This window comes from Pinus tabuliformis, chromosome 7 (genome assembly GCF_031772625.1).
Source record: "Pinus tabuliformis cultivar Carrire ecotype Pingquan chromosome 7, CPIR1, whole genome shotgun sequence".
In the NCBI taxonomy this organism is placed as follows: domain Eukaryota; kingdom Viridiplantae; phylum Streptophyta; class Pinopsida; order Pinales; family Pinaceae; genus Pinus; species Pinus tabuliformis.
The window spans coordinates 1,099,481,593-1,099,500,238 of NC_142293.1; the positions used below are offsets into that span (position 1 = coordinate 1,099,481,593).

The 18,646-nt window shown below is 38.0% G+C and overlaps 1 protein-coding gene across 7 annotated transcripts in view; it reads right to left on the reverse strand.

Moving 5' to 3' along the window:
* Positions 1–18,646, reverse strand: part of LOC149251389 (uncharacterized) — a 368,168-nt gene that overhangs the window by 176,230 nt on the left and 173,292 nt on the right. For 6 of the 7 annotated variants that reach the window (XR_016266877.1, XM_089459404.1, XM_089459407.1 and 3 more), the window contains one exon: positions 12,472–12,570. The exons of the other annotated variant lie outside the window; for it this stretch is intronic. Coding sequence is in view for 5 of the 6 variants with exons in the window: in XM_089459404.1 (XP_089315530.1) it covers positions 12,472–12,570 (99 nt within the window). In the remaining variant the exon portion in view is untranslated. The remainder of the gene's footprint in view (positions 1–12,471; positions 12,571–18,646) is intronic. 7 annotated transcript variants of the gene reach the window in all.

Genomic DNA, 18,646 nt, shown 5'->3' on the forward strand with positions numbered 1-18,646 from the left:
CATAAAATTTTGATAAGTAAAAGAACCCAAGCATTTTGACTTAGGGACTTAGGAGAAAGGAAGGTTGGATTAAATTGCTAGTAGAAGGTGGTGGCCAACCACGTGGGAAAACGCACTTGGGCACTTGAGCAATTCGAATTGCCTAGAAAGGTAAATCGTATGGCTTGTGGAGGAGCCCACATGGGGGAAAAGGAGGCCCACGAAGATATAAGGAGGGAGAGCTCCTCAATTGAGGATTCATCTTGCACATTGAATTTACTGGTGTTGCTCGAGCTGCTTAGCCTAGTTTCCTGGATGTTTAGCATCGAGTCTCTCAAGCGGGAGATTCAACCTTACCTTCGGGGGATTACGAGTGCCACCCTAGGAAGGCATTTCAGATTACCTTGAGAAGCACCAGGGGAAATTTGTGCCCATACTACTCAACCCACAGACCAGTAGAGCATATTTTTGGGACACGTAGAGAGGGAAACACGCAGAGGTGATTGGGGGTTCATTCAGGTAGCACTTGCCGGGAAAGCTTGGAGAGTTGGAGTACATCAAAGGACCAACTTTTGGGAGGAGTTTTGGAGCAGGAGGTTGCTGCATTTGAGCAGTTCGATTTACAGCCTTGGTGGATTGCGCAAAGGGCCAGACTGGGCTCACGTGGGAGTTGGGGGAGAGAGCTACAGAGTTGGGATCAGTTGGGAGAAGGGTGGAAATCCATAGGGGACAGCATCTCAGTGTTTGGGGGAAGATTTGGAGATCTTTCCCAACCCATTTCAGACAGGCCAAGTTTGCCAGCGTGAGGAGGAGGACGTGCTCCTTGGAGGTCGATTTTCAGGGATCTGAACTAGGCCAAACCCTTCCTGGGTTTTGGTGGGTTTTGGTGGGTTTTGGTTGAGGATTCGGGAGCTGAAGTTGCAGAATTTTCTAAGCAAGGGAAGCAGGGGTTTCAGCGCATCCTTTCCAGCAAGCAGTGCAATTTCTGGGCAACGTAGATCACTTCTGGAGCAGCAGTTGGGCAGCCCTCAAATCATCATTTGCTCACTTGGGTTTTGTCACGCTTGTCCTTGGAGACAAGCCCAAGTGCACCATTCCATCACTGTTGTATTTTCTCCATGCAGATTTAATAAAATGACTAAGAAGTTCTCTATTTCTAGTGTTTTCATGGGTGCTTATTGATCGCATCTCATTTTTGGATATTGGTTTGTCTGTGTGCTTTGTTTATCACTGAATTTCCTAGTTAGGAACATTACAAAAAATAGACCAATATATAACCTCCTAAACATCAGATCTGGAATAAAACCTGCGTTTACAGAAAGTGGGAAACTCAAGTGTTAAACTTCTTGTTGAAGTCTGGAATCAAATCCCCACTAGGTGAAAACCATAAATTTATTCGAACAAAGATACATGACTTCTAGTGGCTGGAATATGTCCTAAATAACTCCAAAATATTGAAATAAACTTGTAAAACAATTTTGAAATTTAAACAAGAGTTGGATGTGTCCCTTGCAGTTGGAAATTTTTCGGATTCAATGTATGATTTGTTGATTTTTCAAGTGCGATATCGACAAGCACAATTTTCTGCTATAGATAATTACTTCCAATAATATTGTACTTAATTTAACACATTCCAGATCATTAAGCAATTATACTTCAGAAAATTTCAACCATAAATGCAATAGGGCAGCAAAGATCACAGTAAAATAAGCATGCAAAAGCAACACAAAATATTCATCCTCAGAAAACCCAACCTTGGGAAAAACCTAGCAATCTTTTCTTAGGAGAAATTGTTCAATTCAACAAATGTACAAATTTATTTTTCCCAGTCAAACTTGGTCAAACTGACCACACAATTCACATAGGTCAAACCTGGTCAAAGAGAGAAATTAAGGCTTCTGCTATAGCTAGTCAAATCAGGTCAAATAAGCTGAAATTCAGCCTCTGCAACTACCTTAGAAATTCAGTCAACCTGCCCAAAAAAATTTTGGTCAACAATGATCAAACTTCTTAGAACAGGTTTAGTCAAACTGCAGTTAAATAGATCAGAAGAAGATTTGGTCAATGCAGGTCAGACAGCCCAAAAAAACCTCAGTCAACATTGGTCAACTCAAGTCAAACTTCAGGCCAAACTCCCTTGGTCTTCTCTCTTTCTCTCTCTCTCTCTCTCTCTCCCCTTCATACCTGTGGACAGAAATCGGACGAATTGATGATCTGAATTGCTTGCCAAATGAGAAAGGTTGAATGTCAATATACAGAGGTCAAAGTAGGAGAGTTTTGACCAAGGGTCAAAACCATTCGTATGGTGGGGTCTGTTGACCAGTGGAGTGGCATCTAATGATTATATGAAAAACTCCATGCCCAAGGATGATCCAAATGACACTTGTACCATCAGATATCATCAGCCAACAGAGTTTTTTAACTACATTTCTATTTCTCATCATCTTTCTTGTACCCAGATTCCACACCCTGGGGGGAATTGTAATAAGTGATACTATTAATGATGAGTTTTGAGTCTATAACAGACCTAGGATGTTGGGACCCAATTAGCAAATGAGTACACCTCTCACCCTCAACTTTCTACTATAACACACGTTGAGGGGTTAATAATGTGTTTTGAACCCTCAAAATCCACATTTCCTAAGTTTAGTGGAAATTGTGGCATTAATCAAGCTAGAAATAAATAAAATAGAGAGAAATAAATTATTCCAAGTGACAGAATGACGTGGAAATGACTTGGAAATTATCTTAAGTCAAAGAATTGAGTCAACGGACATGTTGAGGATGACTGAGCACACTGCCTCATAAATACACCATTATTTCAAAAAATCTAATTTCCAAGAGATAAAGTAGGAGTTGCACATGTGGAAAATTGAATTTATTAGAGGAACTCATGTACTAAAGGAATATTCTATGGAATATTTGGAATGAAGATTGCATGGGGCCTTCTCTCACTATTAGCTCGAGTGCTTCTACACTTAGCACTTCACTGTAGAGGATTACGAATTTCACTTGGAGGAGATCACACAATTCCTGGGATCTGCATAGAGCATCTTTGGGATCATCATCGGAGATGGCAACACTTGGTTCGAATTTGATTTGGTTTGACTGGAGTTATCTCATTGCTTTGGTTTACTCATGGATATGTTTACTATGCCATATAGAAAATTTGATTTTCCTAGGGCGCCACATGAGGAATTCGATTTGTCTTGGTGTCTCTATCATCTCCGCTTGGAATTCAACCTACATTTTCTTGGGATTTGCTCCAAGTTCAGTTCTCACATGCACTCTCCCTTGGGATTTGCTCCCAACTCTCTATATAATGAGGCTATGAGCTCTCATATTGTATCATGTTATGAGCTATTGGACTTGAGAAAACTCTGTCATTTTATACTTGCATACTTTCTTAATATAATCAAGACTTTGGAGCTATTTGGCTGGTGTTCTCTTGGCGTTATGAGGTGATATCCTTTCATGCTATTGCTATTGTGTTTAATTTATTTTTCATATTGAATTAATATTAGTTTATACTTGTCATCTTGCTTGGATTGATGTGTGCAAGCTATCTTGCACATATCATTGATTTAGAGTAGTATTTTAGAGATAAGCTTGCCAATTCATTTTAGGAGGAATGTTTGGTCTATCTTATTCATTATATTGCTCTAATCATTTGCAAACTAACACTTGTTCAAGTGTATAGGAAAGATCTTTGTATTGTGTGCAGGAATCCATCTGGAAGTGTGAGAAATCTCAATTAGATCAACTCACTCCTAGAGTCAAAGTGATCCAAAACTCAACCATTTTTTCGTTCCAAGTCTTCCATCCAACAAAGAGCGAAAGGGAGTTTTCTTACTCTATAGCTACTTGATCATCCATTTAAATTTAAAATACTTATTTGATTCTAGCTCTTTCAAAGTTATATATTGTTATTTCAAAGAGCCAAGTTGTGGCTAGTCAAAGAGGAGAGTTTGCTTATACTCTTTGGCCTAGCCTCTTGTAGATTATTTTGTAACATATTTTGTAGTTTTCCTGAGCTAATATTTGTTGTGTTGTTGTAGCCATTTCTAACATGTTCTCTTGCAGCTACTTGTGGGATTCATCATCAAAAAACTACTTACAAGTTTGCATGCAGGACCTTGGGGCTCGAATTTAGTGACTACTTCCACCTTTAGGTCGAGTTCTTCTTGGACAAGGTTGTGTTCTTCTTGAGGGAGGCCGAGTTCTTTTGGCCATCTTTTTTTCTCTCTTGGTCGTGGCCATAGAGGAGGCTTATCCTCTCTTCTCCTTCTTCAAAATCTAAATTTTGTTGAGCCTGGTTGGGCCTCAAACTGCAAAAATTTTCAGCTTGGAAAGGTCTATGGTTTGAAGCCAAATTGTTAAGACTTTCCTTGGGTTTTAGAGAAGACTTCATTGTCCTTTTCTTCTTATAACAACTAATAAAATTTCTGATTTTGGGAGCGCGGTTTTACTCATTGGTATCCTTATCTCTCCAACTTTCGTAGAGGTTTCGTGGTTTGATCTTTGATCGATTTCATTTGCATGCATCTCATTTAATTGGGAAATTAACACAATCATGCATTACACTCATTCCGTATCCGTTTTAGTTTGTACTACATGTTTCAAGTCCATAACAAGTTCAGATTTTTTGCATGCAATCATTTTTTACATGATCTTATTTGGCTTGAACATAGTTCCAAATTTACTTATGCTTCACCACTAAACACATCTTACATGCATAAAGTATTTGGGCAAATTTTCTCCATAAAGTAACATTCTATTTCATGGCAAGCAAGTACATTTCAAGTTGAAGTTAATTTTCATTGTTTGGTTAATTTACTTACATGTCCCAAGCATCACTAAAGCTTACCTCCAACTTAAGATGGTTGAATAGACTTTTTAGGGACCTCTACCTCTATTGACTCCTCACTGTGAGATTCGAATCTTTGGATGAGGGTGAGGTCTGAAGACTAGAGTTCAATTGTAACTTTGTTATAGTGCTAGTTAATAAAATAAACCAATAACACTATTTCATCACATTTACTTTACTTGCTAAGTTCTTAAATTTCCTGCTATCTTGATTGTTAAAAGTCTTACATGCGAATCTTATGTCAAGAAGCATCTTGGATGCAAGCATTGTAATCTCTTAATTTTGCAACAAGTTTAGTTTAACTTTTTTTGTGCTTGGAAATTGGTTTACGCTTGAAGCTTAATTACATATTGCCATGTTGATAGTCATTGATCTCACTTTCTAGTACTTTTATTTTGTTGCAAAATTAATTGCATATTGTCATCTTAGTCTAACATTTGAGTTATTTTTATCATCTGATTCTCATAAGTAGATTTCTAATTGTATCATTTTGAGCAAGATTGTTTCACATGCTTTGATTTATAAACTTGTTCATCTTAAAAGCATTTTTGTATCTTGCATCTTGTGCTAACAGTTTCTTGTTTCACTTTTCAGGATTACTTTTTTTTTTCCATTTGAAAGAATTTCACCTCATTTAAGCAAAATTTCATTTTAGAGCAATTTATTTTAAGGCACTGGTTGAATGCTCATGTATTGATGGTTGTCGTAAATATTTGAAGTCATATTTTTCATATATAAATCTCTAAAAGTAATCCATAACATTATAACACTCTCTTAGAAACTCACATCTTTAACTTAATTTTCCTTTAGAGACCACCCCGCTTAGCTAACCTAGGAGATAGCTTAAATGGAGAGAGTTGGGATTAGTGAGACAGCCTCTTCTCTGAGTTCTTTGCCACCAACCATGCCTTGTGAGGTTGAAGACTTTTTTCACTAACCTATAGGTAGGTGTAGGTGGCAAGAGTAATATTTTTGGCATCGTTGTCGGGGACAAGCTTTCTTGTATTTGGGAAATCGACTAACCTTTTGTATTTAGCATATTTGAACTTTTGATTTAGATTCTTGCTCAAGTGGTGACTCCACTCAACCCAAATTCTGCAAGAGTCTCTACTAGGAGAAATTCAAATGGTCTGGTTAGCCCCTCTCCTGATCTTGAAAGGGTTTTTAGAGAGAGGTTGAATAGACTTTCTCATAGTAGAACTCTTGCTAGTCTTGGGCAAGAAGCTATTTCTGATATTGATTTTCTTTTTCAAGAACAAGTAGAGCCTAGCATCATGAATGATCTTTTTGCTCCTTGTGACTTTACTAACATAAATGGTTATCCTCACAATATCCCTGACAAGGCTATTGAAAAGTTGTCTTCTTTTTAAGGTAACAATGCCATTAGTTCTACATCACATGTCAAAAACTTTAATGTTTGTATCTTTAAATGGTGTAACACTGCTAACTATGAGGATGTGAACATGAGACTTTTTGTTTTATCATTTAGAAGATGATGCTCTTGATTGGCTCACTGAGCAACCTACTAACTCATATAACTCTTTACAAGCCATTCTAACTGCATTTTTACATAAGTTTGGAGAGAAGAAGGAAAATAGGCATTTGATTAATGCCATTAGCAACATGAAGAAAAATGAGAATGAAACCATGGAGGATTTTAACAAGAGATTCAATCAATTAGTAAAAAACATGCCTGCTACTGTTAAACCTCCTGATGAATTTCTTTTATGCTCATATCTAGATGCTTTTGGGGTTGACACTGCCCCTGAGTTGAGGAGGAAGGTGTTGATATAGGGTAGCATCAAATATGCTCTAGACCTCAAAATTTCCAAGAAGGCTTAGACACACACATTCTCCAATGCCCAGAAATCATTTTGGGAAATTCCACCCGGAAAAGGTTTTATTAAAATAATTATTTTTAATGGGACCCTAAGTCTAAACTTAGGAAATTAAAATAATTAATGGGTATTAATCTAAACTGTGGGTGGAACTTCTAGAAGAAGGTAGAGATCAAGGGTAAAAACGTCTTGATAGATATATAATTGATAAAAATGATAGGGACATGCTTATTCAGTATACTAATCATTATTAACTATTAATTAGTAATTATTTATATTCATAATAGTGCCCTCCTCGTTGTTGTAGCTCCTCGTCTTTTGTGCAAATTCTCCTTGCTACTCTCATCTCCTCATTCAAAACTCATGAATGACAATGGTGCCTTTTCCTCCCTTGAGATGTCTTTTTGTTTTCCTCATGAAGAGTGACCTAACCCTAAGATCCAATGGTTGAGATTTGATCTTAGCCATTGAGAACAAGGGTGGGTATTTCATCTCTCATTGACAAAGTTAACTCACTTTATCACCTAAATCACTTTTTCATTTAATTTACAAAAAAGTCACTTTATGACCATATCTCATAAAATCAAATTAACTTTATATCTCATAAAGTTATGTCAAGGGGATCATGTTGGACACTTTTTCCTAGGCTAGACACCAAGCCTTAGGAACACTTGTCCTTGGTACACTTTCCTAACATTGATTTTTGAAATTTGAGAATTGTATTCCAATCATACCTCATGACAATACCAAAGTGTGGTTTCCCCAAGATAAGCTTTCAAAAGCCTCCAAAATTGTTGGATGTGCTCATCTCTACACCCAACAATGTCTTCAAACTCTTTAAATACAATACTAGCAAAAATGCCTTGAGGCATAGTCTTCAATTTTTTTGGGAGAATGTACATTATTCCCCACTGCAATGCAAAAATGTGACCTCCCAATCTGTTATCAATGATGTAACCCCTAATTCACAAGGTACAACCTGAGAGGGAACTATTAAAATGGTCACCATTGTCACCTAAGTAACCTATCCTCTTCACATTAGGTCGGCTCAAGGGGGTATCCATATTAGGATTACTAAAGAAAAGCATTGAAGCACAAGGTGATATGAGAGTAGTTTTAATAAAACTATTTTTTTTTGTACTTCACGACATAAAAATGGGTGAAGAACAAAAATAGATATTAGTGCCAATCCAACAAGGGCTATGGAACCAAGGGGGGTATCTAAGAGGGATTATTTTCTTACGTGTTAGCATTGGAAGTAAGGCTAAAAGACTCAATAAACTCCACACTAAGCTTGTTGGATTTAATGTAGAAATTCAGCAAGGAAGGGATTCAAAGGACCCACCTTCAACTAGTTTACTCAACCTTGCCCTCAAAAATTGAAGTAATGAGCTTACTAGAATTCTCAAAGGATATGTGAAGCAAACTATTACAAATCAAAGACTAAGATAATAAATGAGAAAAAAAGTGTTACCACACATGCAAAACTCCTTCCAAGCGGTAGACTTTACCCTTCAATGGATCAAGTTACTAGTCTTGCCTATGTAGAAGAAACTTCACCACTTCAAGCTTTAAGAACCAAAAATTTATGCACTTAATAAAGAAGAAACCCTTATACATCACATATGGCCTAAGGTTGTCTTTAAAGACATATTGTGCAAAAGAAAGAAGACTTGGATGCAGCAAAATAACAAATGGTTTAGTAAACGGGGTATTTTCTTGAACACATGTCCCATAAACAGTAAAGAGATAAAAGCTTTTGTTATGGATAAGTTCCACAAGCATACTTGGGATAAGGAGCTAAAGAGAAAGAAAAAAAATACTATATTGAAGTGTTTAATCCCACTCATAATCATCAACAAAAAGCGTACATAGAGGCCAATATTTCTTGGAGAGCCAAAATTCTTATTGCTCAGTTAAGGACTAATTCTCATCAACTCTGTTGTGAAACAGGGTGCTGGAAAAGGCCAAAAGAAGTGTGGGAAGAAAGAGTATGTATTTTTTATTCTTCCGGAAAAGTGGAAACAGAAAAGCATTTCATTTTAGAATGCGAAGCCTTCAAAGACAACAAAGAGAGTTATGCAGATATTCTGGCAGCTAACTCTTGGGATAATCTATTTAGCGAGGGGTTTGTCGAGAAGTTGGGAGTGTTTATTGTGAGGCTTCACAGGAAAAGGGCCGAATGTATCAACAAGTTGAAGAAGCAATCTGTCCCATAGGCTATCTTTAGCCTCGTAGACGTTAAAATAATTTTCTTTTTTTCTTTCTTTCTATGTTCCAAGAAGGAGAAGCTCCAAAATGCAAACCATAATAAAATAAAATAATAACTCAACCCAACTCTTCTCTACAATAAAATAATACTTGTTTTGCTAGATCCACTAATCTCTCCAAGGAGTACAAAATAACCTCTTCAACCACTTCAATGTTAAAAGTAGCAATGATTTGTTGAGAACCACTCTTCTCCAAGAAGAATCAATATGCTAGCAAATCAATACAATAATAATCTCATTTAACAAACACAATGAGACAAGTCAACAATAATAAATAGAGTTGGATACACAACAACATCCATAAAGCTCTCCAAGGTGAAATATCCAAGTAAAAAGTGCATAAAATAGTTGTCATGTCGCCTAAAGAGCTAGGACACTTCCCACCATGGCCATAGATCAATAATGATCTCCAAAAATAACCAAAATGTTGACACAATATAGGTGGGGTGCTCCTAGAGCGAGTGGTCAAAACGCAGCCAAAAGTTTCTAGCAGCAAATTTTAAAAACACCATAACTACATCATTTTTTCAGAATTTCTATTATGACCACATCCTGGAAATCTCACATACCTCACTAACCTAGTAAAAATATGGGCACTCTATCAAAAGATAATTGCTCCTGAGCTAGACTACCTTCAAAGTATGCAACCTTGGATCTAGGGTTTCAAAACACTTGGATCTCCAGTAAGAAGTGCAACTCTCCAAGTTAAGTGTAATATCCCCCATCACATAAATTGCTAGAAGGGAAGCCTTCAGCCCAATTTTGTCACTTGGGCAAAGAGGCATAGGTTTGGGGGGGATTTTGGCAAATTTTGGACTTAGGAGATATGGATAAATGGGTCCCACGCTCGGCTACAAGGAGGCAATACACACCCCTTAGAGAGAGAGTGTGTGAATTAGTGGGAAGTGGGGGCCACCAAGGGGGACACATGGGCCAGGAGTATATAAAGGCAAAAGGGAGGCATTCCACCGCGCCTACACTTCATAATTTCACCTCTCTTAGACTTGTTCAGCACAAGGGTTGTTGAGCACAAGGGTTTCAAGCGAAATCCACACTAGTTTCAGAGAACTTCGAGTGTCTCCCTAGTTGGAAATTTGGGGAGTCCATTCTGGGGCTTCCACAGGGTGATATTTGCAGCAGATCGAACCAGTTGTGTGCACTTCCTGGGCACAGAGGCAATTCGAATTACCAGTTCTCCGGGCCAGCTTCAGTGATTTGGGTCAGCAGAAATTGCAACAGCATTTCCACATCTTGGAGCCAGGCTTTTGGTGGCATTTTGCAGGGCTGGTTTTGGGCCATTCCAAAGGGCCGAATTCTCCAGTTTCTGGCAATGCGTGGACCTCACTGGACAGAGCCTGCAGAGACCTTGGAACTGGCTTGTTGGGGAGCTTGAGGTGCCCAGGAATTAGGCCTTCCAAAGGCTAATTTTCTAATCAGGGAAGCATTTCTCAGTGGTGGAGTTGGGGTTAGTTCCAGCAAGTGAATTTCTTGCAGAAGTATGCACCAGTTGGGCCATACACACATATTGGAGGGCTTCCACACTGCTTGGAGTTGAGCTAAACCACTTCCGGGTTTTGTGGATTTTTCGAGAGGAGCCTAGGGGCTGAGTTTCAGGATGATCCGAGCAGTATTCAGACCAGAAATCATCATCTCAGTGGACAGCCAGCAGCAAATTATTCACTGGGCAGTGTGCATTTCTCGTCCGAGGCTATTCTTCACTTGGGTCAGAGACATCTTTCTAGGTTTTGCTCAGCTTGCTTGGCAAGCCCAGGTTCTATCATTTCATCTCATTCTATGTACCCAGTTCCACATTATTAATAAAACGGCTCAATGTATTTTGTTGGTGTCATTTGTGTGTTGATTTGTGGTTGTGTTGTTTATTTATTTCATTGTTCCAAGTTACTGTTTTGGTATGCACTGTTAATTTTTCCACTAGGAATATTACATTAAGACATCCTCTCAATCATGAATAAAAGTGCAATAAAGCTCCTCTGATGTGGATCTCTCCTAAAAATAGCATAGGCATGAGTGTAAGCAACCTCCTCAAGGTGGATGTCTCCTCAAAGTAGGGCATGAACCATGTCAACACTCCAAAAATATCAAGTGTGAGATCCCCAAGAGAAAGATCCCATCAATAAGGCATGGAAGAGTGTGCTATGTGGCCTCAAACGGTAGATGTCTTCATCAAATCAAGTGGCAAGCAAGTGGATCCTTGAAATAAGGTGTCAAATCTATGAAGAATACATGTGGAATGCCATCAATGCTTAATAACACCATGAAGAAAAGGGACAACCCCTCACCAACCAATTAAATAGGATTATGCCTTAACATATGTGCAAGATAATTCTCCAAAGATGGCAAGTGAAAACAATAAGCATGAGAAGGTGTGCATGGTGGCCTTCCAAGGTGGAGTTTTCAACAATAAAGCATCAACAAGTGTGCAAAAAACCACTCAAGCTCAAGGTTCGAGATGTCACAACCTTCCATAATTGTGACAAAGGCTAGCTCCACAAAGCAATCTTTTACAGAATAATCATGCAATATGCTAGATCTATGTAGGAGGGAGTCAAAACAAGCCATGTATGCTGATGAACCATGTGCCAAATCAATGCCTACTTAGCCCCACAGTGCTAGGGAATTCCATCAAGGGAATCACAAATCCTCATATCCAACATCTCGAGAGGAGTGGCGACTAGAACATAACATGATCAAGCCCAATGCTATCTCCCTATGATAGGCAACTGTACCAAGCAAAACACGTTTAAATCCTCTAACACATCATCATCCATGTCATCATCAATCCAAGGAACCAAGTGAAAACCATAGCCATTGAAAGTTCCTGGTGATGAAAATCACGAGGGTAGAGAAAAATTTCAGTGGTGTAGTCCTCATCAGAAAAGTGAGGGGCAAATCTTACCATTGTTAAGAGTTCCATAAGTCACTACCGAGAAACATAATCCCCCAATAACATTATGACAGTATGTGTGAGACCATAAATGAACCACTGTTGTTGATTGGTAAAGAGAATAATTTGCACTAATTATAGGAGTGGGGATTCTATTGAGCATTTGGTATGGCCATAAATTCTATCACTACTGGTGTATTGGGCACAAGGATTCACAATGCATAATCCAAGGGCCACATATCCCCTAGGCCTAACAAGAGTTGCATTGCATGCTAAATCTGCTATAACATTTTGATTTCTTGTTTAGTGTTCCTTCAGACAGCAAAGACCAGTCTAATTCCAATGTCAGAAGAGATTGAGGGAGTTGTAAGAATCACATCAGCAAGGAGGAGCTACCCATAATAATAAAACCCATATCAATGGAACAACATGGCACTGCTTTCATGCCATGCACAATAATCAGAAATAATAAAGAAAAGTAAAGCAGAATACATCCACACAAAACCCTTTTGATTCTACAAATATTTTTTTCTTTGCAAAATCTTTTTCTCCGATTGGTTTCCTTATTCCTATCCTTTATTTTTTGTAATCTGCACTGAAAGTGGCACTGACCTGAGTTGCTATCTAATAGAGTTAGATCATTCGGTGATGCAACTGAAGCCATCACTGGTGGAACTATTGAGGATTGCCCACTCACTTCAGACTTGGAACCTGTTAAAACAGAAGCTACGGAAATCAGCAGGATGCCTGTGCACATTGAAAAATAACTAAACATGCATTATATACAACACTCCTGAAGAAACTGGAAAGCTAGCATTGGGTAAGCTCCTTAATCTAATTCCTCTTCAGGAGAACAACCTAACATTTCTAAAAATTACTCCAGTTACTTCCAATATATTCATGACTTCTGGAACAGACAGGGAATAAGCCAATATCCAAAAGTTTTCCATCTATTACAATTGAAGAAAAGATGGTCATAAAGCATGAAAGCTGAATGCCATCAGTTCCTAGCATATTTAGCACAGTACGCCAAAATGCTATAAGTGGCTTCTTGTCTGTCATAAAAAAATAGTTAATAAAGACTTCAGAAGAGTTGGTTCTTACATGTTCACAGATGGCCATGCAATTAATGGGAACAAAGAAGCTATTTATATAGCAGTTGGGGCTTGAAACAAGAACAATCTCTCTGATAGATATTTCACAGTCATTTCAAGAATTGTAGCATTAAAGCATGGTCTGCATTCTGTTGGGTCCCTATAATACTAGTGATTACCCAATTAATATTGTAGTTGCATCCCTTATTAATATTGTTGTGCCTCCATTATCTCCATATTGTTATTATTGTGCCCCATAGAATCCCTCTATTGTTATTTTTGTGGCTTTATATTATTATTGTTAGGTCGGCTGGGTTATATTGTGACTCCTTAGACTCCTATATATAGAAAGGAGGTTTTGTCATTTGAATCATCCAAGAATTGTTCATTTATGTAATGTAAAGGAGATTGGCCCCTCAAAGAGGCTGAATTCTAAGGCGTTGATCTATCTTTTCTATCTTTTCTTGAGCTGGTTTTATAACATTTGGTATCAGAGCTTTGGATTCTAGGATTTCACTGCTCCAAATAGGTCATCGTGGCATTTTCGCTATAACTTTTTTTCTGCGACGTTTCAGAAGCTAAAAAAAAAACCCATTTGAGAAGACATCGCGCTGAACCTCAGGTCCGAATTTCAGAGCTTTGCGCGCTATATTTGCGGAGATATAATCTGAGGAAGTTGGTCTTTTTGCAGACTCCTGAATTACATTCCAAATAGGTGACCTGGGGAGATCGTCATAACTTTCTCTCTTAGCATCGGATTGAAATTTCATAAGAAGTTACAGAAAGAGGACAGAATGTAGTTTCTTGTGGATATTTTTCAGAGCCAAAGGTCGAAACAGTGACTCGTGGCACGTCGTACAATTTCACCCTACTGAACTAGTCTATAATCAAGTCACTGTGGAAGACTTCACATAACTTTTCCTTGGAGAATCCAATTTGAGTCACACTGGTGGCATTGGAAAGAGAACACAGAGGGCTACTGTAGGTCGCAATTTCAGAATTGGATGATCAGAAAGTACAGAGATAATCAGAGGCAATATCGAGCTCCTACAAAGTGAAAAAAGGTGTGTAGATTTTTTAAAAATTTTTGCTTAAACTTGGTTTGAAAATTTATTTTGAAGGATTTCAAAGGGCATAGTAGAGCATTATTATCGGTAACTGATGCCCCGAGGAAAGAAAATGCAAACACCTAGTAAAGACCCTGAAAGCTCTAGCATGACTCATGAAGAAGAGGAAGAAATGTTACATGATATATCAAAATTACAAGAACAAGTGCAACAAATGTCACTCTCACAAAAGCTAACGAAAGCTAAGATAAATGGCGTGGAATCTAAGATAAAGGGCGTGGAAGTTAAGATGGACGATTTGAAGATAGATTTGAAGACAGATTTGAAGAGAGACATAGCAGATTTGAAGACAGACATGGCAGATTTGAAGACAGATTTGACAAATTTTCTACAAGAAATACTTACTAATGGTGAAAAGGTAGTAAAGGAAACTCATGACGCGAACAAAAGAAATGTTAATCATGATTTCTTAGACTCTAATGTGGGATCGAATACCCACCATATTCCAAAAATCGATATGAGGAAGTTTGATGGCAAGAATCCCGCAACATGGATATTACAGATAGAACAATTTTTCGATCTCAATAATGTGCAAAACACACAAAAGGTACGTATTGCAACTTTATATTTGGAACCAAATTAGTTTGTATGGCATCAATGGCTTTGCTCTCGTAAACAAATTATCACTTGGGCAATTTTTACGGAAGAATTGACAGCACATTATGAGGATACAAAAAGCAACATTTTTTTTAGCCAATTGATAAGTCTCAAACAAAAGGGTTCAATAATTGAGCACATTGAGGAGTTCCAAAAATTGAACATAAGGGTAAAAAATATTCCAGAGGAGCATAGGATTGATGTGTTCATAGGGACTTTAAAGGATAATATCCAACATGATGTTCGCCTTTGGGAACCTGATTCATTAGAGAAGGCATTCAGGTTAGCAAGAAAAATGGAAAGAAAAATTATGGCAACCAGGAAGCATACCACTTACAACTATAAAGATGGAAGTGTTGTTGCCCCTAGTCTTCCACAACCTATAAGGTTGACACCACAACAATTGAAAAAAAAAAGAGCAAAAAGGCCTTTTTACAGTTGTGATAGCAAATACACTAAAGGTCATAAGTGTGCTGACAAGAAATTATTCTACATAGATTGCGAAGAGGAAGAAGAAAAGGAGCAAGAAAGGTCAAAAGAAGAGGATATACTCTAGGAACAAAGCCTAAATAAAGAAGAAATGAATCCAACCATATCTTGTAATGCATTGGCGGGAATTACCACTCCCCAAACGATCAAGATAGAAGGACAAATCAAGAAGAAAAAGGTAATAGTATTGATTGATTCAGGAGGTATCCACAATTTTATTCATTATAAGGTAGCAAAAGAATTGAATTGCTTCTTATATCCAGCACCAGAGTGTCAAGTGATGGTTGCAAATGGAGGAACAATAAATTGCTCTGGAAAGTGCCATAATATCAAGCTATCGATGGGAGAATATATATTGACTAGCCCAATGCTCTCCATTCCAATGGGAGGTGCTAATGTTGTACTAGGAGTCCAATGGCTACAATTCTTGGGTACAATAACTTTTAATTTTCAAGAACTTTTCATTAAATTTTCTGTGGAAGGAAAGGAAGTTGAATTCAGGGGTATTGCAGGGAAACCGGGAAAGATAATCAACTCTAACGGTATGACAAAGCTTCTAAAAACGGAACAAAGGGGTGTAATGGCACAATTATGTTCGCTAAATGTTTCCACATTGCAATCATCTATTTCTCCAGATCTCCAAAAAGTCTTGGACAATCATTCCAAGGTATTTGAGACTCCCAAAGGTCTCCCACCTCTTCGTGATCATGATCATGCTATTCATCTGATTCCAGGAAGTGTTCCTCCAAACATCAGGCCGTACAGATATCCCTATGCCCAAAAGAGTGAAATTGAATGTATGGTTGCAGAAATGCTAGAGGCTGGTATAATTCAACCGAGTCAAAGTTCTTTCTCTGCTCCAGTGGTATTAGTGCACAAGAAGGATGGATCATGGTGCATTTGTCCGGATTATAGGGAGCTCAACAAGCTCACTATTAAAGATAAGTTTCCCATTCCCGTCATTGATGAATTACTGGATGAATTGCATGGATCAATTTACTTCACCAAGTTGGATCTTCGTTCAGGATATCATCAAATCAGAATGAAGACTGAAGACATTCCGAAAACAGCATTTACAACTCATGAGGGTCATTATGAATTTTTGGTCATGACTTTTGGCCTTACCAATGCACCTTCAACATTTCAAGGTTTGATGAATTCCATTTTCAAACCATTCCTTAGAAAATTTGTGTTAGTATTTTTTGATGATATACTAGTCTACAGCAAGTCTTGGAAGGATCATGTTGAACATGTTGATAGGGTGCTACAACTATTGGAGGAGAAACAATTATATGCAAAAAGATCCAAATGTTTCTTTGGAGTACAAGAGGTGGAATATCTGGGTCATATTGTATCTCATGAAGGAGTTAAGGTAGACCCTAGCAAAATTAAAGCCATTAAGAAATGGAAAATCCCCACATCCATAAAGCATCTGCGAGGATTTCTTGGGTTGACAGGGTATTATCGCAAATTTGTTAAGAATTATGGGAGATAGCAGCACCTCTAACAACATTATTGAAGAAAGATGCATTTTCTAGGACTCCAGAAGCAACAAAGGGCTTCGAACATCTTAAAGAGGCAATGTGCCAAGCACCGGTCTTAGCTACACCGAACTTCACAAAAACCTTTATTGTGGAATGTGATGCTTCAGGAAATGGAATTGGTGCTTTTTTAATGCAAGATGAAAGACCCTTTGCTTTTGAAAGTCGTCCAATCAAGGGAAAGTTTTTACACAAAGCTATTTATGAGAAGGAAATGTTAGCAATACTCTATGCACTTAAGAAATGGCAACCCTACCTAATGGGAAGACACTTCAAGGTAAAAACGGATCATGATAGCCTTAAATACTTTTTAGAACAAAGATTATCCTCTGAAGAGCAACAAAAGTGGGTCACAAAGATGTTGGGTTATGACTTTGAAATCATCTACAAAAAAGGGAAGCAAAATGTGGTGGCGGATGCACTCTCAAGAAAAGATGAGGATGTGGAAGCATTGTTGTGCGTCATTTCTATTATCCAACCAGATTGAATAAGCGAAGCAAGAGAGGAATGGAAGAATGACAAAGAAGTGTGGGCACTTATTCGAAAGTTACAACAAGATTCCAGTACGTCTGACACATTTAGCTGGCAAAATGATTCTTTATGGTACAAAGATCGCTTATACCTCTGTAAGAATTCCCAACTAAAACAAAAGATTCTTATGGAATTGCACACTTCTCCCTTAGGAGGGCACTCAGGATTTTTAAAAACTTACCACAGGGTTAAGAAGGAATTTTTTTGGGATGGCCTTAAATCGGATATTCAAAAATTTGTGGCGGAATGTTTGGTTTGCCAACAAAATAAAGTTGAAACAATTAAGACACCGGGTCTATTACAACCTTTATCCATTCCAAGCCAACGTTGGGAGGAGATTTCAATGGATTTTATCACAGGTTTACCCAAGTCTGAGGGAAAGAGTGTCATCATGGTGGTAGTTGACAGACTTACCAAGTATGCACACTTTTGTGCATTATCACATCCATTTAAAGCCAGTACAGTTTCTACCTCATTTATGGAAACAATTCCAAAGCTACATGGAAACCCAAAGATTATTGTAAGTGACAGAGATCCCATTTTCACTGGAAATTTTTGGACAGAATTATTTTCTTGTCTTGGTACTTAGTTAGCTCATAGCTCATCTTATCATCCTCAATCTGATGGGCAAACTGAAATAGTAAACAAATGTTTGGAAGGATATCTTCGTTGCTTTGCATCTGATAAACAGACACAATGGGTCAGATGGTTGCCTTTGGCTGAATGGTGGTATAACACTTCCTTCCATACAACAACAAAAATGACCCCATTTATGGCACTTTATGCATATCAGCCACCATCCATCACATCATATTTAAGAGAAAATTCTAAGGTTCAAGCAGTGAACATCACATCGAACATCAACAACAAGTCCTCCAACTCTTAAAGGATAACCTCGTGTTGGCACAGAATAGAATGAAACAACAGGCAGATCAACATCGCAGCGAAAGAAGTTTTGATGTAGGTGATTGGGTATTCCTACAGCTACAACCATATAAGCAAATGTCCCTCAAGCAAGCTAAGAAGGATAATAAATTATCACCAAAGTATTATGGTCCATACAAGGTGTTGCAAAAGATTGGTACTATGGCATACTAATTGGAGCTTCCTGCAGCTTCTTGATTGCACCCAGTTTTCCATGTTTCATGTTTAAAGAAGGTTATAGGCGACAAGCTCCCAGTTCAAACAATATTGCCAGAACTTGACGAGGAAGGAAAAATTATATTGGAACCGGAAGCAGTCACAGAAACAAGAACTCGACAGCTACAAAATTGATCAATTTCAGAGTATCTTATCAAGTGGAGGAACTTATCTGCCGAAGATTCCACATGGGAGGATGAGAATTTTATACAGAAGCATCCAGAACTACTCAAGTGTTGAGGACAACACTTTTTTTGAAGGAGAGGGG